This window comes from Caretta caretta, chromosome 24, assembly GCF_965140235.1.
Source record: "Caretta caretta isolate rCarCar2 chromosome 24, rCarCar1.hap1, whole genome shotgun sequence".
NCBI lineage: Eukaryota > Metazoa > Chordata > Testudines > Cheloniidae > Caretta > Caretta caretta.
In genome coordinates this window covers 14,554,798-14,581,315 of record NC_134229.1, presented here as the reverse complement: position 1 = coordinate 14,581,315, position 26,518 = coordinate 14,554,798, and the positions used below count along the sequence as shown (strand labels likewise).

Genomic DNA, 26,518 nt, shown 5'->3' with positions numbered 1-26,518 from the left:
CAGTCACCCTGACAGTCACCCCAACACACAGCCACACTGATACCCCGACACACTGACACAGTCACCCGGACAGCCACACGGATACTCCAACACACCAAGCCAAGTCCCTATAGCCAAGTCCCACACAGCCCCACCCACACACCATCACACGCCACACAGCCACATGGACACACTGACACGGGGGCACCAACCCACGGACAGAACCACACCCGCCCTCCAGGGGGCTGCTTCGCCCCACCCCACCCAGATCCCGCTATGGGGGGGCAGTTACGAAATTCTGCCTGAATTGACACCCCCCGCCCCCTTCCTCCAGACCCACCCCCACCCACTGCCGCGTCCCCTCCCCCATTCCCTCAGTCCCACCCCGCCCCCGCCCCTCTCCGGGCCGGGCGCTCCCCGCTGTCCGGTCCCGCACTCTGCGTTCGGCCGGGCTGACAGCTGCGAGGGGAGCGGGGTAAGGGGCGGCCGGGGGGCCCGGGGGAGACGCGGCAGGGGGAGGAGGGAAAGTCCCGTGGGGGGAAGGGGGCGGATCGGCTGAGATCTGGGCAACGGGAGAGGGGGGGCTCTGCCCCCCAGGGAAGGGTCTAACCACGGGGGGGTCTAACCATGGGGGAAGGGTCTAACAGGGGTTCTGTGCCCCCCAGGGAGTGGGTTTTACCGGGAGGGGGGCGGGCTTAAAAAGTGGGCTCTGACCACAGGGGGTCTAACTAGGGGGTCTAACCCTGGGGAGGTCTAACAGGGGGGACACCGCCCTCCAGAAGGGGGGTTTAACCTGGGGGTTCTAACGGGGAGGTGCACTGCCTGGGGGATCTGCCCCCAGGGAGGTGGGTCTAACCCCAAGGGGTCAAACAGGGGGGGTCTAACCCCGGGGAGGGGGATTTAACCGGGGGGGGTGTCTAACAGGGGGCTCTGCCCCCAGGGTGGAGGCTCTAACCACGGGGGGGGGTCTAACCATGGGGAGGTCTAAAGGGGGGTTTAATGGGGGGTTGCCCCCCAAAGAGGAGATCTAGCCATGGGGGGTTCTAACAGGGGGTCTCTGCCCCCCACGATGGGGTTTTAACCTGGGGGGGCTTAAAAGGTGGGCTCTGCCCTCCAGGGAGGGGAGTCTAACTATGGAGGGGTCCAACTGGGGGGCTCTGACCCCAGGGAGAGGGGTCTAACCACAGGGGAGTCTAACAGGGGGGCTTTTCCCCTCAGGGAGGGGGATCTAACCAAAGGGGGGGTCTAATGAGGGGGCTCTACCCCCCAGGAGGGGGCTTTAACCAGAGGGTTCTAACAGGGGGGCACTGCCTGGGGGATCTGCCCCCAGGGAGGTGGGTCTAATCCCGGGGATGTCTAACAGGGGGGCTCTGCCCCCCAGGGAGGGGGTCTAACCACGGGAGGTTCTAATGGGGGGATGTCTGACCCAGGGGAGGGTTGGGGTGATGACTGGGAAGGGAGGACGGGATATTTTGCAGGGGGAGAGGTTGGGGATGTACTAGCACCTTAGGGGAATGTTTGGGGTGCTCAGGTGGCCCCGACTCTGCCCCAGGGGCCCATCTGACAGGCCTGGTCCAGAGGCACTTGTGCCTGTAGGAGGGTCCATCCCCCCCTGCAGTGGGAGGCAGCTCCCCCTCCTGGATCTCAGGGTCTCCCCAAAGCCAAGTCCATCCATGACACCAGCTCCCTCCCCACCAGGCCTGTGGTGCCTAGTGGCAGAGAGTTCCACAGGTCAATGGTGGGACAAATGGCCCCATGTCCTTGGGCCAAGAGACTGGTACGGAGACCCCCATGGCCTGGCCTGTCCCACTGGCATGGCCCCCCAGCCCCTCCCCCAGTGCCTCCCTCGGGGCTTCTTGCCAGGTGGCAACCAACACCTGGTGACTTCTGTGGTGGACAAGGGAGCAGTGGCGGGGGGGGGAGGGAGGATTCAGGGAGAGGGATGGGGTGAAGGGGGTTGTGGGAGCAGTAATGGGGTAGGGATGAGGAGAAGGGGGAGGTATGTGGCACAAGGGTGAGGGGTCCCAATGCTGGGCCGGGGGACTGTCCTTCCCTCCCGAGCTGTGGGGGGACCCATGTCCCAGCTTGGCACAAAGCTGCCCATGCAGCTTGTGGGGGAGTTGGAGGTGGGATCTGGTCACCTTGGTGTCCCACTGGCCCCAGTACCCCTGCCCAGCTGAGATGTGAGCCGAGCTGTGGGTGCTGCATGCCAGGCCAGCTGAGTCAGGGGTATTTATACTCCAGTGCCGGGGCCTGGGTATATTTAGACACGCTGCCAGGGAGCGCGAAGACCCAACAATCCCAGCTGGGGCTAGAGGGGGTGTCTGGCAGCTCTCCTCAGAGAGGGGGCACAGACAGAGGGGCCCTACTTTAACCACTAGACCCCCTCCACTCCCAGAGCTGGGAGAGAACCCAGGAGTCCTGGATCCCAGCCCTCCCTTGCTAGTCACACCACACAGATCTGTTATCAAGAGCTCCCATCCTGTCCAGGGCTTGTCAGGCAGCCAACCCAGCCGAATTTAGCTGCCTTAATCTCTGCCCCTGAGCCAGTCCCTGCGGCCCACGATAACGCCCTGTCCTGCCCAGCCGCCAGCAAGAGGCCCAGGCCCGAATGCAGGGGTAGGTGCAGGGAGCTGTGGGTCGGGACGGAGGGGCACCGGCAGAGCTGTGGGTGGGGATACCAGGGACTGTGGGTCAGGACGGAGGGGCACCAGCAGAGCTGTGGGTGGGGATACCAGGGACTGTGGGTTGGGACGGAGGGGCACCGGCAGAGCTGTGGAAGGGGGCAGTCCAGGGCTGGGATACCAGGGACTGTGGGTCGGGACTGAGGGGCACCGGCAGAGCTGGTGGGGGGGCAGTCCAGGGCTGGGATACCAGGGACTGTGGGTCGGGACGGAGGGGCACCGGCAGAGCTGTGGGGGGGGGGCAGTCCAGGGCTGGGATACCAGGGACTGTGGGTCGGGACTGAGGGGCACCGGCAGAGCTGTGGGTGGGGATACCAGGGACTGTGGGTCGGGACGGAGGGGCACCTGCAGAGCTGTGGGTGGGGATACCAGGGACTGTGGGTCGGGACGGAGGGGCACCGGCAGAGCTGTGGGGGGGCAGTCCAGGGCTGGGATACAGGAGGCTGTGGGTCGGGACGGAGGGGCACCGGCAGAGCTGTGGGAGGGGGCAGTCCAGGGCTGGGATACCAGAGGCTGTGGGTTGGGACGGAGGGGCACCGGCAGAGCTGTGGGTGGGGATAACAGGGACTGTGGGTCGGGACGGAGGGGCACCGGCAGAGCTGTGGGTGGGGATACCAGGGACTGTGGGTCGGGACGGAGGGGCACCGGCAGAGCTGTGGGGGGGGGGCAGTCCAGGGCTGGGATAGAAGATGTCTGGGTCAGGACTGAGGGGCACTGGTAGAGTTCTGTGGGAGCAGGACTGGGCTAGCAGGGGGCTGCGTGTTGGGAGTGAGGGGCACTCGGGGGGGGTGGGGCAGGGCTAGGATAATAGGGGTGCAGGTCGGGAGTGAGGGGCCCTGGCAGAATGGGGGTGCTGCGGGGTCTGGGCAGAGGCAGGCCCCAGGGGTGCTGACGTGTAGTGGCTGTGGGGCATGCAGGCTGGAATGTTCTCTGCTCTGTGGGGAATGGCAGGAGGGGGGGCATCCAGCGCTGGGGGGGGCAAGGCGTAACTCGGGGTTACGGGCGCCCAGTGCCAGGGATTAGGCTGGCAAATGCAAATCCCCTGGGTTAACCCTTTATTGGCTGCAGACAAAGCAGGGACCGAGGGGGGTGGGTATTTACACATACCCCCGTATCTCAGAAGGGGGTCCTCTATCTGGGGGTTAGAGACTACAGAGATCCCCACTCCCCTTCCTACCATGTGTCACTGCTGGCAGGTTAGAGCAGGGGGCTGGGAGCCAGGACTCCTGGGTTCTCTCCTGGCTCTGGCGGGGGAGTGGGGTCTAATGGATGGAGCTGGGGGGGGGCACTGATGCGAAGCTGCAGGCTGCACAGTGCTGGGCGGGGAGATGAGGAGGAGCCAGCTTCTCCCGCCCCCCAAGTGCAGAGGGAGCAGAACCCTGGGTGAGGCTGGTGGGACTCGGTGTCCAAAAGGCATGAGGCCAGCCCAGGGTCTTCTTGCCTGCCCCCTCCTCCCACCCTGGGGTCCCCTGGCTTGAGGGGGCGGGGCAGGGTTATCATCTGCAAACACTGCCCGGCAGGCTGGGGGGGGCACAAGGTCACATCTCTATGGTAACAAACCTTTGGCCCCCAGCAGACCCACCAGGCAGGGGCCAGGTGTGAATGACCTGGCCCCACCCCCAACCCTGCCATGGACTGTACCCAGGCCATAGCCCCACCCCCCAGTACCTCCCATCCCACCCCAGCCCCCCAGACTCCCCCACCCCTGCCACAGCTCCACCCTGCCCCCACTATCTCCCATCCTGGCCCTGCCACGGCCCCACTCACCAGCCCTCTTTCTGCCCCCCTGTACCTCCCCCCCCACTACCTTCTCACCCCGTCCCTGCCCCCCACAACCCCCTACCTGTAACACAGCCCCATTCCTTCCCCCCAGTACCTCCCATCCTGCCCCCCAGTACACCCCCACCCCTGCCACAGCCCCACCCCCCCACTACCTTCCCACCCCATCCCTGACCCCCAGAACCCCCTACCCGTGCCACAGCCCCGTTCCTGCCCCCCACGACTTCTCACCCCATCCCTGCCCCCCAGAACCCCCTACCCGTGCCACAGCCCTGTTCCTGCCCCCCAGTACCTCCCATCCCAGCCCTGCCCCCCAGTAAATCCCCACCCGGGTCCCTCCCCACGCGCCATGACCTCACCGTACCCCCTCCGCCCCCATGGTCCACAGTCCCTCCCTTTGCTTCCCCCATCCCGTGCCCTGCCAGGGCCTCACCCTCCCATCTTGTCCCTCCCTGGCTTTTCCTGTTTCTGTGCTCCCCTCCCTTCTCCCCCATGGCGGGCGGCGCTGACCCTCTGTCCCTTGGTGTCTCAGCAGGACAGACATGGGGACGTGGATCCTGCTGCTGTTCTGCTGGGCCCTGCTGGGAGCAGCCAGTGCTGGTGAGTGCCGGGGGCAAGAGAACGCAGGGGAGCTCCCAGAACCCGGATCCCAGACCCAGGGCCTATGGTATGGCACCGGGAACAAGGGGCTGCCAACCCTCCAGGATAGTCTGGGAGTCTCCAGGAATTAAAGACAATGTCATGTGATGAAACCTCCAGGAATTCATCCAACCAAAGTTGGCAACCCTAGGGGAGAGAACTCAGGAGTCCTGGTTCCCAGCCCCCTGCTCTAACCACTAGACACCACTCCTCCCCCCCAAGTCAGGGATAGAACCCAGGAGTCCTGGCGCCTAGTCCCCTGCTCTAACCACTAGACCCCCCTCCCCTCGAGAAGAGCACCCAGGTTAGCTCCAGCCCCCCTCCAAGCGGTGCACCCGCACCCCTGGATCAGAGGTGCTGAACTAGGGTGCTGGGGTGTGGCCACACCCCGGCTTGCAGTGGTTTCCCAGGTTTGTAGTTTGGGTCGGGGTCCAGCCCCACCACTGTCCCTGCCCAATCTGTCACTGGGCAGGGCCGGGGCTTTTGTGCACCAACCAACTCGCAGCTTGGAGGGAGCCCAAACTGCAGAGATTCAAAAAGCTCCATCTGCCCACTCAGCTGGGGGGGGACAGGAGAAACCGCCAGTGTGGGGAGCACAGCCTGGGGGAGCCAGCAGCGGCATGAGCGGGCGGGGGGTGGAGGAATCCCAGCAGCAGGGAAGGGGGCAGCGGCATGAGCGGGCGGGGGGTGGAGGAATCCCAGCAGCAGGGAAGGGGGCAGCGGGGTGAGTGGGGAGGGGACGGGGAGGAGTCCCAGCAGCAGGGAAGGGGGCAGCGGGGCGAGTGGGGATGGGAGGAGCCAAAGTAGGGGGGGACTCCCAGCAGCAGGAAAGGGGGCAGTGAGGTGAGCGAGGAGGAGGAATCCCAGCACAGGGGAGGGGACAGTGGGGGGCAGGTATCCCAGGAGCGGGGCAGGGGGGTGGGAGGAGGGTGGAATCCCAGCAGCAGGAGGAGGGGGGGAACTAATCCCAGCAGTGGGGAGTGGCTTGGGGAGGTCTAATGGTTACAGCAGTGAACTAGGACTCAGGACCTCTCGGTTCTAATCCCAGCTCTGCCCCAGACACCCTGTGGGACCCTGGCACCCATTCCCTGCCCTCTGGGCCAGCCAGTCCCCCACCCTGGGGCTGGATGGGAGTCAGTGCCCCCTGAAGGGCCCCAGCCCCCCTTCACCAGCCAGGCAGGCCCCAGGAGGTGAGGCGAGTAGGGCTCCAGTGGCTCAGCATGTCAGGGCAGATGCTCAGGGCGATGCCAAAGGGGCTCCCTGGTCAGCCGGGGGGCCCCCAGCAAGCAGTCGCTGGGCAAGTGAAGAGTTTGTCCATCTGCCTAGTGCTGGCCACAGCTTTTGGGGGCAGGGTGTCTTTTACACCCCTCAGAAACGTAGCTACTCTGAGGGAAGTTTTCAGTCTAGACCAGCCCTAGGGGCCAGGACTCCTGGGTTCTGTCCCCAGCTCTGGGAGGGGAGTGGGATCAGGACTCTTGGGTTCTTTCTTTGGCACTAGGAGGGTAGTGGTGCCTAAGGGTTAGAGCAGGGGGTGGGGGGGACAGACTGGAGGCCAGAGGGGTTAGAGTGCACTTCATGTCTCCGTAGCATCTCTGAATCCCAGGACAGAGATCCTTAACGCCTCTCTCTCTCTCTCTCAGAGCCTCCCAAGGAGCACGACCCCTTTAACTACGGTGAGCTGGGGGGTCTCAGGGCGGGTGGCTGCTGAGCGGGGCCTCTGACCAGGGGCTGGCACCTGCTGGGAGGGGGGTGGAGGGTGTCTGTGGTGCACAGATTAGATTTCTCTTCGGTGCCAGCTGCAGCCACTAGGGGGCGGCAGCATGGCAGGGATCAGTGCATGTCCGCACCAGCGCACACACATGCAGACCAGGGCCCAGCCCCTCCAGCAGGGGGCGGCAGGGACACACAAAAGCACGTGTACAATGGTTGTGTATCGGTGTCTCTCTCTGGGGGGGGGCAGGTCCCCTCTCCCCCTGAGCCCGTCTCTCCCCCCAGACTATCAGTCCCTGAGAATTGGAGGCCTCATCTTCGCGGTCATCCTCTTTCTGCTGGGAATCCTCATCATCCTCAGTGAGTATCCAGCGCCCCCTAGAGGGGAAAGGCCCCATGTCCTGTTCCCTGCCCAGCCAGTCCCCTGCCCTGAGGCTGGATCAGGGCCAATGCCCCCTAGAGGGGAAGGCCCCATGTCCCATCCCCTTGAGCCAGTCAGTTGCTCAGCCAGAGAGGAGGGGGAGTTTTTGGGTGGCTGGTTCCTCTGGGTGCTGCTCCTGGGGCTGGTTGGACACCAGGTCCCTTCAGCCCCATAAATCTCACCCAGAGCTTTGGCTCCATCTGTATCTGCTGGGGGGGGAGGGGGTGTGATGGCTAACCCCACAGTTCCCCCAGTCTGCTTTCATTAACCCCTCGCTGCTCAGCCTGCTGCTACTCAGCACCCCCCCAAGCCACCAAACCCCACTCCCCTCCTGGAGCCAGGATAGAACCCAGGAGTCCTGGCTCCCAGCCCCCCCGCAGCTCCCTGTCCTGCCCTGCCCTGTCCTGGCCTGCCCTGCCACGCCATCTCGCTGCCAGGGGGTATTTACTATTTTATCTTTTCTAGGTCGACGCTGCCGTTGTAAATTTAACCAGCAACAAAGGTAAATACCCCACTGCCCACCGCTCGCAATGCACCCTAGGGCTGGGACCGGAGGGGGCTGCAGGTCAGGAATGAGGGGCTCCGGCAGAGCTGTGGGGGAGGGGAGCCCATTGCTGGGATAATGGGGGCTGCGGGTTGGGAGTGAAGGACATGGGCGGGTGGGGGCTGGGGGGCTGCTGAGAGTACAGGGACCCATGTAATGCTACTGTCCCCCCAGGACTGGTGAACCAGACGAGGAGGAAGGGACTCTCCGAAGCTCCATTCGCCGTAAGTACCAGGCATCCTGCAGCCTCGGATTAACACATGGGCCTACAGAGGAGGGGAGTGCAGGGGTTGGGAGCGCGGTGGGCACAGGGCTGGGAGTTGGGAGCGTGTGGGGCACAGGGCAGAGGGTGGGGGTGCAGGAGGGGAGTGCAGGGGTGGGGAGGCCGGGGGGCACAGGCCCGAGGTGAGGGGTGCGGGGGGATCAGGGCTTGGGTGGGGGTTGGGGGCACGGAGGGCACAGTGCAGCACAGAGTAAGGGGGGCAATACACCATATACACCATGCCTCTTACTTCTTCGCTGCTGGTGTTGTCTTTGGAGCCAGCAGCCGCTGCTCTCCGGCCACCTGGCCAGTGCTTAACTTTGTGCTGGGGCTGAGCCCGGCACCTCGTTCAATACAAATTAAGCGCTGGGAGGAGGCAGCAGGGCCCTGGGGAGTGGAGAGACCATGGGGGCCATGGGCAATGTGGGGGGCAACATGCTCACAGGGGACAGGGGCACCATTTTCCCTAAGGCCAGCCCTGCCTGGCTCCAGCTTCTGGCCTGGCCTGGCCTGGCCTGACCAGGGGGCGGGGCCTCGGGGGCGGGGGCCCATGGTGACAGGGAGGCAGTGTGGGGGGCCCAAAAGTTCTTTGTGCCAAGGGTCCTAATAAATCTTAATCCACTTCTGCCTCCCCTCCTGCTCTTGGTGACCCTGTGTGACACATGCTGGGGGAGGGCATGGCCAGGATGCTGGGGTCCTCTCCCCACCCCCGCAGGGCTGGTCTGTCAAGGATCTGACCCCAGTTCCCGCAGGCAGAACCCCGCCCTGGGCACCTGACTCCTTGACTCTTCTCTACAGGTTTGTCCACCCGGATGAGATAGGCGGGCCCAGAGGCTGGTGAGTGGGGAGGCAGGGGGAAGGGATGGGACATGGGGCCCTTTCCCCCAGGGGAACATGAGCAGTGCTCAGTTTGTGCCAGGGCTGAGCCCTTGGCATCTCCGGGCTGGGCCGTCAAGAGCCCTGGCACCTCCGGGCTTGCTGCATTAGTTAGAAGTGCTAAAAAATTGCTGGGGCCCCGGCACCTCTTTCACTACAAATGAAACACTGGGCGCTGGCTCTGGCCCCAGGGTGGGGGACTGGCTGGCTCAGGGAGGTGGGGAATGGGGCATGGGGGTTTCCGCTCCAGGGGCTGCCGGCTGCTATGAGTTCTGTGGATCTGCATTCCTACTGTGGCAGTCATCCACATTACATAGAGACCAAGACTCCTGGGTTCTAGCCCCAGCTCTGGGAGGAGAGTGGGGTCTGGAGGGTTAGAGCAGGGGGGACTGGGAGCCAGGACTCTGGGGTTCTATCCCTGGCTAGGGGAGTGGGGTCTAGGGGGCTGGAGCAGGGGGGCTGGGAGCCGGGACTCCTGGGTTCTCCCTTGGGTGGGGCAGTGTTGCTCATTGTCCATACATAATCCCTTCCTGTTTGCTCTTTGTGCAGGTCTCCCCAAGGCGCAGAACTCTCCCTGGATATGAAGAGTGACTCCCTCTTCCCCCGCCCCATGCTGCATAGCCGTAGCACTTAGCCTAGACCAGGCCCCCCAAGCTCTGATTGCAGCCCGCAGAATCTGAGCCAGCCAGCAGGGGGCAATAGGGACACACACACGCGGCAGGTCTCATTCCCTCCAACAGGGGGCGGCCGAGACACACACACAGCGCAGGGCTTGTCCCCTCCAGCAGGGGGCAGCAGGGACACACAGAGCAGGGCTTGTCCCCTCCAGCAGGGGAACACCCCCACATTCTAGGGGTGCTGCCCTCGTGGGCTCTGGGCAGTGGTGCCAAGAGCCCTGTGTGTGAGGGGTGCAGGGAGGGGTGACCGTGGGGGGCGGCAGTCGGGGTCCCTGTTGAAGCGTCCATCATGGGACTGTGGTGGGAACAGCTGGCTCCAACCTCTGGGTCAGGGCTGATCCCCTCCAGCAGGGGGCAGCAGGAACCCCCCCAGCCTCTGCAAGTGTCCCTGTGTCCAGCTGGGGGCGCTGTCCGTAGTCGCTGGCCGGAGATGGCTTCCCAATAAACGCTACCTGCCCCCTCCATCTGCCTCCTGGCACTTACTGCCTGGGGTGGGAGCCACTGTGTGTCAGCACTGAACCCCCCCCACCCCCGCTGCCAAGCTTGCCCCCCCAGCTCTGCCAGTTCCCCTCACCTGCAGCCTGCTGCCCTCTCAGCCCTGGGCTCCCCCCCAGCTCTGCTGGTGCCCCTCACTCCTGACCCGACCCGCAGCCCCTCTCTCTCGTCCCTGGCTCCCGGTCGCCAGTGCATGGTCTGTGATTGCGGACAGGCCATTCCAAGGGCGCCGTGGGGCAGGGGCTGGGCCAGCTAGAGAAGCTGCCCCAAGAGTCGTGCGCTGGGAGCAGGTCCTGTCCCAATCACCGGCTCGGGTGTGGTGGGATCCCGGCCCGTGGCTGAGCGGGTGCTTTCTGCATGTGTGTGTAGGGGGCGGGCCTGATCCCTGGGAGGTGCATGAGCAGACACAAAGCAGGTTTGATCCCCTCCAGCAGGGGGCAGCAGGACGCGCGCACAGACCACGCGCACGCATGTTTGTCAGGTCACAGCTCTCACGTTGCTAGTCCTTGACCCAGCAGAGGGGTCCGTGTGCCCCAGGCCCTGGCGCTGCCCTGTGACCCCCCAGCCCGAACGCCCATCCCCCAATGCACGAGGACTGTCTCCCTCCTGCTGGCCAGTATCCCCTTGAGATTTTACCCTCAATCCCCCAGAGCTCTTGGCCCAGCCCTGCCCCGGCTGGACAGCCACAGGGCTCTCTGGATTAGGCTGAAATGAATGCAGATATACAAATGAGCCCAGGTAGTGATTTGCATAATTTTATATCTCCCCCCTCCTCCCCTCCCCCCCCCCCCCCCCCCGTAGCCTTCACCTAGTTTGGCCCTTCAACTCCTGTGGCTGGTGGATCTGGAAACCGCCAAAGGCCCTTTCCCACTTGGTGCCTCAGTTTCCCCTCCCCCACTGTGGCGGTTTAAACTGGGTGCTGTGGGGCAGGGACTGTCTCAGGGCAGGTCTCCACTAGCAAGGTTAAAGCGCGGTGTCGTTAACGTGGCTGTGTAGTCGTGGCACCAGTGTGGGGGAAAAAGCCCCCCCATGAGGGGAGCAGCTCCCCACACTGGGGCTCTTCCTATGCTGCTGCTTTCCAGCGCTGAGACTTGCAGCGCTCGGGGTGCGGGGTTCACACCCCTGAGCGAGGAAGCTGCAGCGCTATTAAAGTGGCAGCATAGACCAGGCCTCACTGTGGGTCTGTGCAGTGGGTTGGGGGGGAGGGGGGGTCTGCACACAAAAGAAGGCAACTTCTATGATGAACATGCTTTTCTGTGGGAGGGGGTGTCTGCATCTTTGACTGCTCCCAGCACTGTGAGAGGTGGGGCACCTAACCCAGGTTGGTGGGCACGTGGGGCGGCTCTGGGAGGGTGGGGCAGGGGAGTATGTGGGGTTGGTGGCTGCATCTCCACACTGGACTAGCGATCTTGCTGTGTAATTATGTGTGGCTGTTCCCCAGCCACCCTGCCCCAGAGGTGGCTGCATCTCAGTGCCAGGTGAGCTGTCCCGCTATGGTGTTATGTGCAGCTGTTCCCTGGCTGTCCTGCCCCAGAGGTGGCTGCATCTCAGTGCCAAGTGAGCTGTCCCGCTATGGTGTTATGTGCTGCTGTTCCCTGGCTGTCCTGCCCCAGAGGTGGCTGCATCTCAGTGCCAAGTGAGCTGTCCCTCTATGGTGTTATATGTGGCTGTTCCCTGGCTGTCCTGCCCCAGAGGTGGCTGCATCTCAGTGCCAAGTGAGCTGTCCCTCTATGGTGTTATGTGCGGCTGTTCCCTGGCTGTCCTGCCCCAGGGGTGGCTGCATCTCGGTGCCAAGTGAGCTGTCCCTCTATGGTGTTATGTGTGGCTATGGTGTTATGTGTGGCTCATAACATAACATGAGATGGCTGCATCTCAGTGCCAAGTGAGCTGTCCCTCTATGGTGTTATGTGTGGCTGTTCCCTGGTTGTCCTGCCCCAGAGATGGCTGCATCTCAGTGCCAAGTGAGCTGTCCTTCTGTGGTGTTATGTGCGGCTGTTCCCTGGCTGCCCTACCCCAGGAGTGGCTGCATCTCAGTGCCAGGTGAGCTGTCCCTCTATGGTGTTATGTGTGGCTGTTCCCCGGCTGCCCCACCCTAGAGGTGGCTGCATCTCAGGGCCTGGAGAACCACCCTGTAGGTAACGCTGGGGAAGCCCTGTGGAGAGTCGAGGTAGCTGCAGGTGACAGGAGTGGGGGGAGCACGGCAGGGCCGGCTGGAGAGGTTGCCCCCTCCCCAGCCAGGCAGCTCCCCCCGCCCCCCACCCCGAGCCCAGCCGCGTCTGACTCCCATTGGCCGCCGCCCTCCTCCATGCGCAGCGGAAAAAAAAAAAAAAAAAAACCGCTTCCCGCCCGCTCCCTCCCTCGGCCGCTGCCGCATTCGCTCCTGCGACGGGAGAGAGCCGCGGCTGCAGCATGGCCACCCCCACCGAGGCACCTAGGCACGGTGAGCCCCTCCCCGGCCACCCGCACCAGGGGGCCTGAATCCCACGGTGCCCAGATCCTCCCTCTGCCCGCGGTGCCCTACTCCCCTCTGCCCATGGTGCCCGACTCCCCTCTGCCCACGGTGCCTGACTCCCCTCTGCCCGCGGTGCCCGATTCCCCTGCGCCCGCGGTGCCCGACTCCCCTCTGCCCACGGTGCCCGACTCCCCTCTGCCCGCGGTGCCCGACTCCCCTGCGCCCGCGGTGCCCGACTCCCCTCTGCCCACGGTGCCTGACTCCCCTCTGCCCGCGGTGCCCGATTCCCCTGCGCCCGCGGTGCCCGACTCCCCTGCGCCCGCGGTGCCCGACTCCCCTCTGCCCGCGGTGCCCGATTCCCCTGCGCCCGCGGTGCCCGACTCCCCTCTGCCCACGGTGCCTGACTCCCCTCTGCCCGCGGTGCCCGACTCCCCTCTGCCCGCGGTGCCCGATTCCCCTGCGCCCGCAGTGCCCGACTCCGCTCTGCCCGTGGTGCCCAACTCCCCTCTGCCCACGGTGCCCGACTCCCCTGCGCCCGCAGTGCCCGACTCCCCTCTGCCCACGGTGCCCGACTCCCCCTGCTGCTATGGTACCCGATTCCCCTCTGCCCACAGTGTCCAATTCCCGTCTGCCCACAGTGCCTCATTCCCCTGTGCCCAGTGTGCCCTGTTCCCCTCTGCTCAAAGTGCCCAATTACCCCTGCACCCATGGTGCCGAACTCCCCCTGCTCCCATGGTGCCTGATTCCCCCTGCTCCCACGGTGCCCGAATCCGCTGCATCCACAAAGCCCGAATCCCCCCTTCATCCCTGGTGCTGAAGCCAGAACTGCAGGACGGCTGCGCCCATGCAGCCCGAGTCCCTGGCATTGCAACCCTCTGCCTGCCCCCTGCTCCCGCTGCACCACCCAACCCCTGGCATCCCACCCCCCTCTCCCTGAAGAGCCACCCCACTCCTCCACATCAGACTCACCCCCCAATGTCCAGAGTGCCGGGCTGCTGCCCAAGGTCCCCTCCCCCCCATCCTCACCATGCCAGCTCCCTGCCTGGGCACATGGCTCTGCCCCAAGGGGCTGATGGACAGAGGGAAGGTGTGTGCGGGGGGAGGAGGGATGGATTCAGGGCTGGATGTAGGGAAGGATAGAGGGATGGATTCAGGGCTGGTTGGAGGGATGGATTCAGGGCTGGATGGAGGGATGGATACAGGGCTGGTCGGAGGGAGGGATGGAGGGATGGATACAGGGTTGGATGGAGGGATAGATTCAGGGGTGGAGGGAGGAATGGATGGAGGGATGGATACAGGGCTGGATGGAGGGAGGGATAGAGGAATAGATACAGGGCTGGATGGAGGGAGGGGTGGAGGGATGGATACAGGGCTGGATGGAGGGAAGGATAGAGGGGTGGATACAGGGTTGGGTGGAGGGATGGATGGATACAGGGCTGGCTGGCTGGAGGCATGGATTCAGGGCTGGATGGAGAGAGGGATGGAGGGATGGATTCAGGGATGGAGGGAGGGATGGATGGAGGGATGGATACAAGGCTGTCTGGCTGGAGGGATGGATTCAGGGCTGGATGGATGGAGGGATGGATTCAGGGATGGAGGGAGGGATGGATTCAGGGCTGGATGGATGGAGGGATGGATACAGGGCAGGACGGAGGGAGGGATGGAGGGATGGATACAAGGCTGGACGGAGGGAGGGATGGAGGGATGGATTCAGGGCTGGACGGAGGGAGGGATGGAGGGATGGATACAAGGCTGGACGGAGGGAGGGATGGAGGGATGGATTCAGGGCTGGACGGAGGGATGGATGGATACAGGGCTGGATGGATGGAGGCATGGATTCAGGGCTGGATGGAGAGAGGGATGGAGGGATGGATTCAGGGATGGAGGGATGGAGGGAGGGATGGATTCAGGGCTGGATGGATGGAGGGATGGATACAGGGCAGGACGGAGGGAGGGATGGAGGGATGGATACAAGGCTGGCTGGAGGGATGGATACAGGGCTGGACGGAGGGAGGGATGGAGGGATGGATACAAGGCTGGATGGAGGGGGGGTGGAGGGATGGATACAGGGCTGGATAGAGGGGTGGATACAGGGTTGGGTGGAGGGATGGATGGATACAGGGCTGGCTGGCTGGAGGCATGGATTCAGGACTGGATGGAGAGAGGGATGGAGGGATGGATTCAGGGATGGAGGGAGGAATGGATGGAGGGATGGATACAAGGCTGTCTGGCTGGAGGGATGGATTCAGGGATGGATGGATGGAGGGATGGATTCAGGGATGGAGGGATGGAGGGAGGGATGGATTCAGGGCTGGATGGATGGAGGGATGGATACAGGGCAGGACGGAGGGAGGGATGGAGGGATGGATTCAGGGCTGGCTGGCTCCGGGACACTCACAGCTCCAGACATAGCTGGGAAGCAGCTGCCACACACAGGAAGTGAGAGGGGCTGCAGATCAGCTTCGGGGAGGCAGCGGCAGGGGGGTGGTGTCTGGGGGGAGCAGGGAGCTGTGGGGAGGGGGGAGTCAGGGGGGGCCTGGGGAGCAGGGAGCTCTGGGGCAGGGGGGGCCTGGGGGAGGAGGGAGCTGTGGGGTGGGGGGGGACCTGGGGGAGGAGGGAGCTGTGGGGTGGGGGGGGCCTGGGGGAGGAGGGAGCTGTGGGGCTACGACTCCCGGCTCCCCTTTACCAGAGGCTGCGGGAGTGACTGGGATGGGAACTGGGAGCCCTCGTGCAGTGTGTGTGTCTGGTACAGTATGTGTGTGTCCCCTGTGTATGCAGTGCAGTGTGTGTGTGGTGCGTGTGTGTGTCCCCTGTGTATGCAGTGCAGTGTGTGTGTGGTGCGTGTGTGTGTCCCCTGTGTATGCAGTGCAGTGTGTTTTGAGGCATAAGGGTATGTTGTGTTAGTGTGTGTGGTGCGAATGTGTGTGAGGCTAAGTGTGTGCGTGGGTGTGTTGTGTCAGTGTATATGGTGTAAGGTTGTGTGGGGAAGTGCACTCCGTCTGTCCCTTCCCCCTGCGGTGCCCATGGAGTTGCTGCAGATAGGGTGGGCTGTGTGTGTGTGCGTGGGTGTGGGCACAGTGCGTGTTCAGGGTGTAACTGGGTGTGGGGTGGGTTCCCATCGTACAGCACAGTACTCTTACGGCAGCCTTCCTCAGGCTGCAATGGTGTGTGATTGTCGGGCTGTGGAAGAATCTCTCGCTACCCCATGTCCTTTGCGGGTGTGGGGCTGTGTGTGCATGCGTGTGTCGGCACACGCTGTGGGATGTTTGTGGGGTTCGGTGGCGGGTTGCGAGGGCCTGACAATTTGTACGTGTGTGTGAATTTTGCAAGGGTATGGCAGTGTGTATGCTGGGTCACAATGAGTGTGGCCAAGTGAGGCTGTGATTGTGTGTATGTTTGGGGGTGTATCGGGTTGTGAGGGGGTGAGGGTGTAAGTGCTATAGTGTGTGTGTGTGAGGCTGCCGAGGGGCAGCAGTGTGCCTGACTCCAAGGGACTGGCTTTTAGGTGTTGTCTGGCGGTGCAGTGTGCCTGTCCGCCCCCGGCCCCTCGGCAGGTGCAGTGGGCTGTTGTGTTGGGGTTGTGTGCGCGCGGTGGGGTGTTGTGCAAGGGGGGGTACGCATGCTGAAGGGGTTTTGTGGGCTGTGTCGCACGGGGTGTTGTGTAGTGCAGTGTGTGGTATGCGTGTGCACTGTGGTGTGTAGCCACTCTCCCCCGTGGGTGTGGGATCGAGGGCTTCCCCCGGGGGAGGGAGCGAATGGGGGGGGCAGTGGGGTGTGTACTGCGAGTGTGCGCTGGGTGTCTGGGGGGGCAGCGGGTGCCTACGGGGTTTGTGTGTCTCGGGGCCAGGCTCTGGCGTGGGGAGTTCGTGCTGGCTGGGCTGTGGCTCTGCGGCTGGCTGCGCTGCCAAGAATCCCCCCCCCACCCCCCCGGTCAGCACAGGGATTCGGGAGCTGTCTGCGTCCGGCTCTGCGTGTGTGCTCTATGCCGCGGGTGTGTTCCACTCTGTGCAGTGTGTGTGTCTTAGGGATGTAAATAGCGTTTAAAAAGGGAACCATTTCAATGAGTAAAATGATTGTTTAAACGGTTAACGGATTAAAAGGAGAGGGGCTGAGGTCAGGTTCAGCCGGCCGGTGTGGCAGGGGCTGGGGTCAGCTGGCTGGCTGGTGTGGGGCTGCTGGGGTCGGCCGGCCAGTTGGCCGGCGTGGGGCCGTTGGAGTTGGTGGGCTGGTCAGTCGCTGTGGGCTGCTGGGGTCGGCGGGCTGGTTGGTTGGCATGGGGCTGCGGGGGTCGGCGGGCCGGTTGGTTGGCGTGGGGCTGCGGGGGTCGGCGGGTCGGTTGTCCGGCATGAGGCTGCGGGGGTCGGCAGGCCGGTTGGTTGGTGTGAGGCTGCTGGGGTCGGCCGGCCAGTTGTCTGGCATGGGGCTGTGGGGGTCGGCGGGCCGGTTGGTTGGTGTGGGGCTGCGGGGGTCGGCGGGTCAGTTGTCCAGCATGAGGCTGCGGGGATCGGCGGGCCGGTTGGTTGGTGTGAGGCTGCGGGGGTCGGCAGGCCGGTTGGTGGGCGTGGGGCTGCGGGGGTCGGTGGGCTGGTTGGTTGGCGTGGGGCTCCAGGGGTTGGTGGGCTGGTTGGTTGGTGTGAGGCTGCGGGGGTCGGAGGGCTGGTTGGCCGGCATGGGGCTGCTGGGGTCGGCGGGCCGGTTGTCTGGCATGGGGCTGCGGGGGTTGGTGGGCCAGTTGGTTGGCGTGGGGCTGCGGGGGTCGGCGGGCTGGTTGGTTGGCGTGGGGCTGCGGGGGTCGGCGGGCCGCTTGGTGGGCGTGGGGCTGCCGGGGTCGGTGGGCCGCTTGGTTGGCGTGGGGCTCCAGGGGTCCGTGGGCCGGTTGGTTGGCGTGGGGCTGCGGGGGTCGGCGGGCTGGTTGGTTGGCGTGGGGCTGCGGGGGTCGGCGGGCTGGTTGGTTGGCGTGGGGCTGTGGGGGTCGGCGGGCCGCTTGGTGGGCGTGGGGCTGCCGGGGTCGGTGGGCCGGTTGGTTGGCGTGGGGCTCCAGGGGTCCGTGGGCCGGTTGGTTGGCGTGGGGCTGCGGGGGTCGGTGGGCTGGTTGGTTGGCGTGGGGCTGCGGGGGTCGGTGGGCCGGTTGGTGGGCGTGGGGCTGCTGGGGTCGGCGGGCCGGTTGTCTGGCATGGGGCTGCGGGGGTTGGTGGGCCAGTTGGTTGGCGTGGGGCTGCGGGGGTCGGCGGGCTGGTTGGTTGGCGTGGGGCTGCGGGGGTCGGCGGGCCGCTTGGTGGGCGTGGGGCTGCCGGGGTCGGTGGGCCGGTTGGTTGGCGTGGGGCTCCAGGGGTCCGTGGGCCGGTTGGTTGGCGTGGGGCTGCGGGGGTCGGTGGGCTGGTTGGTTGGCCAGCCCAGGGGTTAATGACGGTTAAGGCGGGTTAACCTGTTAACATTTTACACCCCTAGTGTGTGTGTCCATTCTGTGCAGTGTGTTGTCTGTGTGATCTGTGCAGTGTGTTGTCTGTGCACTGTGTTGTGTGCCGTGTGTGTTACTCCCAGCGTAGCCGTGCTCTGTGAGCTCTGTGTGCTTTGAATCTGGTGGGCAGTTCAAATTAACAGTGCAGCTCTAATGCAGCTATAGTGTTGATTACACACACACACACATTCAGACTGCCCCACAACAGCATCAACCCTGCACTCACACACACTGCACACCCTCACCGTGACCCCACCAGCCTCTCCAGCCTCTCCCACTCACCCCCTCCAGTTGGGCACTGATAAGCCAGCGCAGCACTCTGAGTGTTGTGTGTGTGTCTGTGCAAGCTGTGTGTGTGTGCGTGTAGCAGCTGAGCAGCACAGGGCTCTGTGGGCATCTACACTGTTGTCACTAGGCTTCAGGATTAACACCCTCTTGAGACGAACAGAAGAGTCCATCCCTCTCCCAGCAATGGGTGTAGGCTCTCGGCAGACTCAGGCAGCATTGCTGGATCAGTTGTACTGGGGGGCAGCTCCCCCCGTCTCCCAGCAACGGGCGAGAGCTCTGGCAGCATCTGGGCTGAGGGAGCTCGCCTGGCGGCTGACCTGCCACTGCGCGAGAGCATGGCTGGTTTGCTTGCAGAGCCCCCCAGCTGCTGAGCCTGCAGGGAGCAGGGTGGGGGCTCCGCGGGGGGCGCTGAGATGCAGGGGGCTCAGCAGGGGGCACTGTGCTGTGGGGGTAGGGAGTCAGCAGGGGGCGCTGTGATGCAGGGAGCAGGGCGGGGGCTCTGCGGGGGGTGCTGTGATGCAGGGAGCAGGGGGCTCAGCGGGGGGCACTGTGCTGTGGGGGTAGGGAGTCAGCAGGAGGTGCTGTGATGCAGGGAGCAGGGCGGGGGCTCCATGGGGGGTGCTGTGATGCAGGGAGCAGGGGGCTCAGCGGGGGGCGCTGTGCTGTGGGGGTAGGGAGTCAGCAGGGGGCTCTGTGATGCAGGGAGCAGGGCGGGGGCTCCATGGGGGGTGCTGTGATGCAGGGAGCAGGGCAGGGGCTCTGCGGGGGGAGCTGTGATGCAGGGAGCAGGGGGCTCAGCGGGGGGCACTGTGCTGTGGGGGTAGGGAGTCAGCAGAGGGCGCTGTGATGCAGGGAGCAGGGCGGGGGCTCAGTGGGGGGCGCTGTGATGCAGGGAGCAGGGCGGGGGCTCAGCGGGGGGCGCTGTGATGCACGGAGCAGGGGGCTCAGCGGGGGGCACTGTGCTGTGGGGGTAGGGAGTCAGCAGAGGGCGCTGTGATGCAGGGAGCAGGACGGGGGCTCAGCGGGGGGCGCTGTGATGCAGGGAGCAGGGGGTTTAGTGGGGGGCACTGTGCTGTGGGGGTAGGGAGTCAGCAGGGGGCGCTGTGATGCAGGGAGCAGGGCGGGGGCTCTGCGGGGGCGCTGTGATGCAGGGAGCAGGGTGGGGACTCCGCGGGGGGCGCTGTGATGCAGGGAGCAGGGGGCTCAGCGGGGGGCACTGTGCTGTGGGGGTAGGGAGTCAGCAGGGGGCGCTGTGATGCAGGGAGCAGGGCGGGGGCTCCATGGGGGGTGCTGTGATGCAGGGAGCAGGGCGGAGGCTCTGCGTGGGGCGCTGTGCTGTGGGGGTAGGGAGTCAGCAGGGAGCAGGGCGGGGGCTCACCGGGGGGGGGCTGTGATGCAGGGATGCTCCCCCCTCACAGTCAGTGCTGACCTCATGGATCTAGGGTTGAGGTGGACATGGGGAGAGTCAACCAATGGCCAGACGATGGGGGTAGGGAAAGAGACCCAGAGGTGGGGTGGGGAGTGGGGCTCAGTAGAGGCGGCCCAGGGTTGGGGGGCAGGGCTCAGAGCCTCCCAGGGGTGGGTAGAGTCATGGCCAGTCTTTGTCTTACACCCATCCTGAGGTTGAGCCCTAATATTGGGGGGGTGGACGTGCTCTCTGCCCCCCCCCCCGGTTGCTAGGACACAGCCCATGCCGGGGTGGGGGGACCAGGAGGGCAGAGTGGGTGCGTGTTGGGGGGCACTCCCTGCCGGTCTCCATCTGTCTGTCTATGCCCAGCCCTTGATTCCCTGGCCAGGTGCCAGAGCCGGGAACCTCCCCAGGTACCCCCACGCGGATCCCTCTGCCGGGACCCAGGGCTAGGAGAGCAGGGGGCTGCCGGTCACTGGCAGGGCCGTGCCAGGGCTGGTTTCCGCAGGTGGTGGCTGGGTGCCAGGTCCCCGGTTCCCTCCCTGCTGCCCCCCCACCCCGCCCTGGCAGCCAGCTGAGGATGCAGACTCCTGATGTGCTTGTTTCCATGGCAACCCCCCATGGCCTGCATTGGGGTTTGCATTATTCATCCTGCAGGGCCACCCCAACAGACAGCGCTGCAGGGAATGGGGCGGGGAGGGGGCTCAGTGGGGGGCGCTGTGCTGTGTGGAGCAGGGCAGGGGGCTTGCTGGGGGCGCTGGGCTGCAGGGAGCAGGGCGGGGGCTCAGTAGGGGGTGCTGTGCTGTGGGGACCAGGGCAGGCGGCTCGCTGGGGGCGCTGTGCTGCAAGGAGTGGGGCGGGGACTCAGTGGGGGGCACTGTGCTGTGGGGAGCAGGACAGGGGGCTCGCTGGGGGCGCTGGGCTGCAGGGAGCGGGGCGGAGGTTCAGTAGGGGGCGCTGTGCTGTGGAGAGCAGGGCAGGGGGCTCGCTGGGGGCGCTGGGCTGCAGGGAGCGGGGCGGAGGTTCAGTAGGGGGCACTGTGCTGTGGAGAGCAGGGCAGGGGGCTCGCTGGGGGCGCTGGGCTGCAGGGAGTGGGGCGGGGGCTCAGTGGGGGGCGCTGTGCTGTGGGGAGCAGGGCAGGGGGCTCGCTGGGGGCGCTGGGCTGCAGGGAGTGGGGCGGGGGCTCAGTGGGGGGCGCTGTGCTGTGGGGAGCAGGGCAGGGGGCTCGCTGGGGGTGCTGGGCTGCTGACCTGTCCTGGATTCTTGATGACTTCACTCAGTGCAAGATGTTTTCGCCAAGGCTGGGGGAGGTGGGTGCGAACCAGGGTGGGAGCTCTGGCCCGGGTTAATGGCTTTGCCAGGGGTTTCCTCTGCCCTGCAGCAATGATCCTGCTGCTGCGAATGACATGGGAGTCTCTGTCCCTCCCTATCTCAAACTCCCGTGCGGTGTTATGTGCAGCTGTTCCCCAGCTGCCCCACCCCAGAGGTGGCTGCATCTCAGGGCCGGGTGAGCCCTCTCCGGGGCTGGGGTAGCTCAGGGGTTCGTCTCTCTCTCTCTTCTCTCTCCAGATGGCCACGGACACCGGGATCCCTTCTCCTACGGTGAGTGGGGCCACCCGTGTGGCTGCCCCGTGGGCTGATGTTTCTGTGCTGCTGGGAGGGGGCCGGAGTTGTCCCCGTTTGCGGCTCCACATGTCTGGCCCCCAGTTTGGGGGGCACTTCCTAGCAGGGATCCTCCGTGGCGTCCCCTGGCCCAGCTCACATCTGGGGTATCTGCTGGAACATGGGGCCTCACTAGAGCTGGTGGGAGCTGGGGGGGCAGGGGGTAGCGGGTTGGGGCAGGGGGCTGTGGGGCTGGGGCGAGCGGCTGTGGGGTTGTCTGTCTCTGACCTCTCCTCTCCTCCCAGACTATGACACCCTGCGCGTGGTCGGCCTTGTCCTGGCCATTGTCATGTTCGTGGTGGGCATCCTGACAGCGCTGAGTGAGTGATCCTCCGTCTGGCCCCTCAACCCCCCCAAACTCCCCTGGATGGCCCCATAACACCCCATAACCCCTCAGCAGGTCCTAGAACCCTTCTGAACCCCTAGCTGGCCCCCCAACCCCCTCAGCAGGGCCCCCAACCCCCAAACTTCCCCGAACACCCCATAACCCCCCAACCCCCACAGCAGGCTCCTAAAGTCCCCCAAACTCCCCTGGCCAGCCCCATAATGTCCCTAACCCCTCCCAGCTGGCCCCATAACCCCCCGAACCACCCAGCAGGCCCCCCAAACTCCCCCAGCTGGCCCCTGAACTCCCTGAACCCCCCAGAAGCCCCCTGAGCCCCCCAAACAATCCAGCAGGCCCCAGAACCCACCTGAACTCCCCAGCAGGCCCCTCAAACCCCAAACTCTCCCACCCGGCCCCATAACCCCCTGAAACTCCAACAGCTGGCCCCTGAAACCACCAGCAGGCCCTGAACTCCCCAAACTCCCCCGGCTGGCCCCCAACCCCTCCCAAACCCCACAGCAGGCCCCCCAACCCCAAAAACTCCCCCAGCCGTCCCCATATCCCCCCAAACTCCCCTGGCTGGCTCCCAAACCGCCTCAAACCTCCCAGCAGACCCCCAACACCCAAGTCCCCTGTCTGGCCACTAAACTCCAGCCATCCGCCAACCCCGAATCCTGCCGGCCAGCCCTGCAAACCCCTGAACCCCAACCCCGCAACTGGCCCCACAACCCCCCTGAATTCCCCCAGCTGACCCCCTTCCTCCTGGCCAGCCCTCAACCCCGAACCCCATCCCCCAGCTGGCCCCCCAAGCCCCTGAGCTCCCGGCTGGCTCCTATCCCCCGCAAGCCAACCCTCCACCCCCGAACTCCCCCGGCCAGGCCCCCAACCCTCCCAAGAGCCCTGGCTTGCCCCTAAAACCCTCAGCCAAACCCAAATCCCACACCCCGCCGGCCGGCCAGCCCCCAGCCCTCTGCCCCCAAACTCCCCCGGCTGGACCCCTAGCCCCTCTAACCTCTGGCCGCCCCCTCAAACCATCCCTGAACACCAACCCCCCCCCCCGGCCAGCCCCTCAAACTCCCCATAACACTGAAACCCCCCAGCTGGCCACTTGAACCCCCAAAACATGGAAACCCCACCCCGGCCTGCCTGCCAACCCTGCCCCTGAGCTTCCCGGCCAGCCTCTAAACCCCCCAGCAAGCCCTCCACTCTGAATCCCAGTGTCCGGCTCCACAGCCCCCGCGACTCTTGAACCCCCCAGCCAGCCCCCCATCCCCCTGGCCAGTTTCCCACCCCCAAACTCCCCTGGCTGGTCCCCCAACCCCCCAAACCCCTGGCCAGCCCCTAACCCCACCCCCAAACTTCACTGGCTGCCCCCTGAACCCCCTCGGCCAGCGCCCCAATCCCACATGAACCCTGAACCCCCTCAGCTGGCCCTAAACCCCCTGGCCAGTTCCCCGCCCTCTGAACCCCTCTGATCGGCCTCCCAAACCTCCCAGAACCCCTGCCCCCGGCCGGGCCCTTGCACCCCAAACTCCCTGGCTGGCTCCCCAAACTCCCAAAGCTGGCCCCTCAGCCAGCCGCCTGTACCCCAAACCTCCCTGGTCAGCCCCCCTGTGCCCCAGAGCCACCCCCCAGCCAGCCCCTTACCTGCCCCCCTGAACTTCACCCTATCCCACACAACTACTCCCTCCACCCCTTCCCCTTTGGTCTCCTGCCCCATCATCTGCCCCCAAATCCCTCCTGCCCCCAGCTGCCCCCCCTCACTCTCTCTCTCTCTTCCCTGCAGGTAAGAAATTCAAATGTAAAAAGTCCGACTCCAGGTAGGTGCTGCACCCCCCCCCCCCCGCTATAACTGCTCCCCTTGCTCCCCGGCCCCCTTGGCAGCCCCCCACTGCCTCCTGCTCTAACTACTCCCAGGGGCAGCTCCCCACATTGTAACTGCCCCCTTTGACCACGGGGCAGCTCCCCACATTGTAATTGCCCCCGGCCCCCTGGAGAAGACCCCCACTGCCCCCCAGGGGCAGCTCCCCCACTCTAACTGCCTCCCAACCCCGTGGGGCAGACCCCCACTTCCCCCCACTCTAGCTGCCCCCCACAGTCCCACCAGCCCTCCTTGACCTCCCCCCCCCCACAATTTACCTGTCTCCCCTTTTGTGTCCCCCCTCAGCCTGCCGGAGGCCAGGCAACCAGGAAAGACCCCAAGTAAGTGAAGGTCGGGGGTCTGTATGGGGGTGGGGGTGTCCCTGCTGCCCCCCGCTGGCTGGCATCAGACTGTCCTGTAGAGGAAGGGGTTGTCCCTCTGTTGGGGGGGCCGGGGGAGTCAGGTGAGGCTCCCCCTCCAGATGCTGCTTTGTCTCCATTGGAGAAGGATGTTGCCAGGGATGTGGGGGCACCATGGTAACGCCATGGCAACGCCCTCCTGCAGCTGCTGAAGCATCTTCCCAGCTGGGGCTGGAGGTGAGGAGGAAGCTCCTGGACACTGGGGTCCCCTCAGGCCCTGATCTCCCCTGTCCCTCTCTCACTCCTCCCCCTCCCCCCGTTTCTCTTGCAGCTCCAGCAGGCAGCGCGTAGGCCTGGTGACTGGAATGTAGCGCCCCCCTCTGGCTGGGGGGTGCAGACCCTGCAGCCCCCTCCTCGCCCAGGACAGCTCCAAGACCTCGGCTCCAGCGCCCGGCGACATCCGTGGGGGCAGGGAAGGGGGAACCCCGTTATCTGAGCCTCTGTCTTTTAGAACCTCTGCCTCCAATTGGTTGGCGAGCCCATTGCATGCTGGGAGCAGGCACCATATGCAGGGAGGGGGGGTCTCTTAGCCTCACTTGCCCCCCCCCATCTTGACCCATTGGGTCCCCTTCACTTCCTGTCCCCCCCAGCACATGTGACTCTCATGCCATTACTGCTTTGCTTACGGCACCCCCCTCCCCGCTGCATTGGGCGGGTGCTCCATGTGGGGGGACGGCCACACACCACCAAAACATCCCGCCAGGCCCAGACACAGGCCTCACCTGGGCCCGGGGCCCTGGGCCCTGGGCCAGCAGCTGGATGCTGACAGGGTGCTGCTTTCATGACGTGTTTTCAGCTGCCCCCAGGGGGCGCCACCCTGTGGCTGCCCCCCACCCCCCCAAGCACGGGGCAGAGCAGACCCAGCGCTCAATAAACATGGGGTTGTTTCTTACTTTGTTATTCCGACTTTGTTATTCACCTCCATCGCCAATGCCCCTCACTCCCAACTTGCAGCCCCCTGCTAGCCCAGCCCTGGGCTCCCCCCACCCCCAGGTCTGCTGGTGCCCCTCACTCATGACTCCCACCCAGTGTAGTACTACAAGGCCAGTGCCGAGGTGAGGGGGAATCCCCAGCAGCCATCCGCGGTACAGGGTTTATGACACACGCAGCAGGACTGATCCCTTCCAGCAGAGGGCAGCAGGAAAACACACACATATAAGACGGTGCAGTTCTCTTTCTCATCTTTTCCACTGTGTGGGGTACTCTTATCCTGGGGCAGCCTGTCTTCCACATGATGCCCACTCCCTGTGCTAGGTGCTGTATTTTCATCCTCCACATCTCGGTTCCATGGGTTCAGGACCATGCAAAGAAAGAATTGAGAAAGAACAGTGCAGCCACCTCTAGGGCGGGGCAGACTGGGAACAGTCACACGTAACGTTGCACGGGGATGGCTTGCCTGGGGCTGAAGTGCAGCCACCCATGGGCGGCGGGTGAATCCTCCATTGGGGAGGCTAGCCCCCTGCCCCTTCCAGCCCCCCTCACCCACCAGAGCCAGAGGAATCCCAAGCCCCCCACCGCAGCACGAGGAGCCCCGTTCTGCCCCTGCCAGCTTCGGGGGAGAGGTGGAGTGAGGGCGGAAAGAGGAGCAGCATGGGCAGGGCTATGGGGGAAGAGCGGGATGTGGGAGTGGAGCTTCGGGCCGAGTGTGGGCTGGGCCGCGGCCTGGGTGCCCTTTCGCAGCAGCGCTCCAAATGCGGCAGGCTGGCGGCATGCCTCCAGAGGGAGGTGAGCCGCATCCTGTTGGGGGAAGCTTAGCCTCCCCTGGCCTATTATACCCACCACCCATGCAGCCACCTCTGGGGTGGGGCAGCGGAGGAACAGCCGCACATAACACCACATGGGGATGGCTTGCCCGGGCGCTGAGATGCAGCCACCTCTGGCTGGGGACCAGCTGCACATAACGCCGCATGGGGACGGCTCACCTGGAGCACACTGTGGAGAACAGTGGCATTGCTCTCCAAGGCCATTCTTCAGGAGTTGAGCCGTTAGGTCTCAAGAGGGATCCACGGCTAAACGCAGGTTTCTGGGATGTGTGTGTGGGGAGGGGGCGGGGGGGCGGCAGCTGGAGTCCCCAGCACTGACCGGGACTGTGAGGGGCGACCAAGCTGAGGACCTGCCTCAGGACCTGAGGACCTGAGGACTGTCAGGGGGACCAAGCTGAGGACCTGCCCAGGAATAATGGAGAGGAATCTGGGACACGGCCCTACACAGGGCGGGGCGAGGGGGAATGGGGTACAGGGCCTTTCCCCTCTGGCAGTGCCCGCTTCCCTCTGGCCCCACGTCTCTCGGCCATTTAGCGCCCTGGGGACAGGGTGGGTTTGAGCCCCAGAGGCCACTCAACTGGCCCCTCTCGGCAGAGCTCTGAAAAAGGAAGACAGAGGCCCTATCCCAGCATGCCCCAGCCTTCCCAGCATGCACCACGATCAGAGCAGAGCTCCCAGCGTGCACCAGGCCTGGAGCAGGACTCCCAGCATGCACCACGATCAGAGCAGAGCTCCCAGCGTGCACCAGGCCTGGAGCAGGACTCCCAGCATGCACCACGATCAGAGCAGAGCTCCCAGCGTGCACCAGGCCTGGAG

At 65.0% G+C, this 26,518-nt stretch overlaps 2 protein-coding genes across 7 annotated transcripts; both read left to right on the top strand.

The window, feature by feature from the left end:
• The first annotated feature begins 148 nt into the window (after positions 1-148).
• FXYD1 (FXYD domain containing ion transport regulator 1) lies at positions 149-10,033 on the top strand. Of its 6 annotated transcripts, none has more exons than XM_048828521.2 (8): positions 2,455-2,598; positions 4,978-5,042; positions 6,722-6,754; positions 7,077-7,151; positions 7,678-7,714; positions 7,931-7,980; positions 8,817-8,855; positions 9,444-10,033. In XM_048828521.2, the coding sequence occupies exons 1-7, from the start codon at positions 2,591-2,593 to the stop codon at positions 8,837-8,839; spliced, it is 291 nt and encodes a 96-aa protein (XP_048684478.1). In that variant the 5' UTR covers positions 2,455-2,590; the 3' UTR covers positions 8,840-8,855; positions 9,444-10,033. The 6 variants fall into 6 exon arrangements, with proteins under 6 accessions (XP_048684468.1, XP_048684478.1, XP_048684477.1 ...); XM_048828520.2 differs by having other exon boundaries at positions 2,472-2,598; positions 4,975-5,042; XM_048828515.2 differs by lacking the exon at positions 2,455-2,598 and adding an exon at positions 3,940-4,046.
• Positions 10,034-12,388: 2,355 nt separating this feature from the next.
• Positions 12,389-24,831, top strand: LOC125625900 (sodium/potassium-transporting ATPase subunit gamma). The gene is made up of 6 exons (XM_048828523.2): positions 12,389-12,506; positions 21,242-21,274; positions 21,580-21,654; positions 23,446-23,479; positions 23,827-23,861; positions 24,211-24,831. The coding sequence occupies exons 1-6, from the start codon at positions 12,476-12,478 to the stop codon at positions 24,228-24,230; spliced, it is 228 nt and encodes a 75-aa protein (XP_048684480.1). The 5' UTR covers positions 12,389-12,475; the 3' UTR covers positions 24,231-24,831.
• The last annotated feature ends 1,687 nt before the right edge of the window (positions 24,832-26,518 follow it).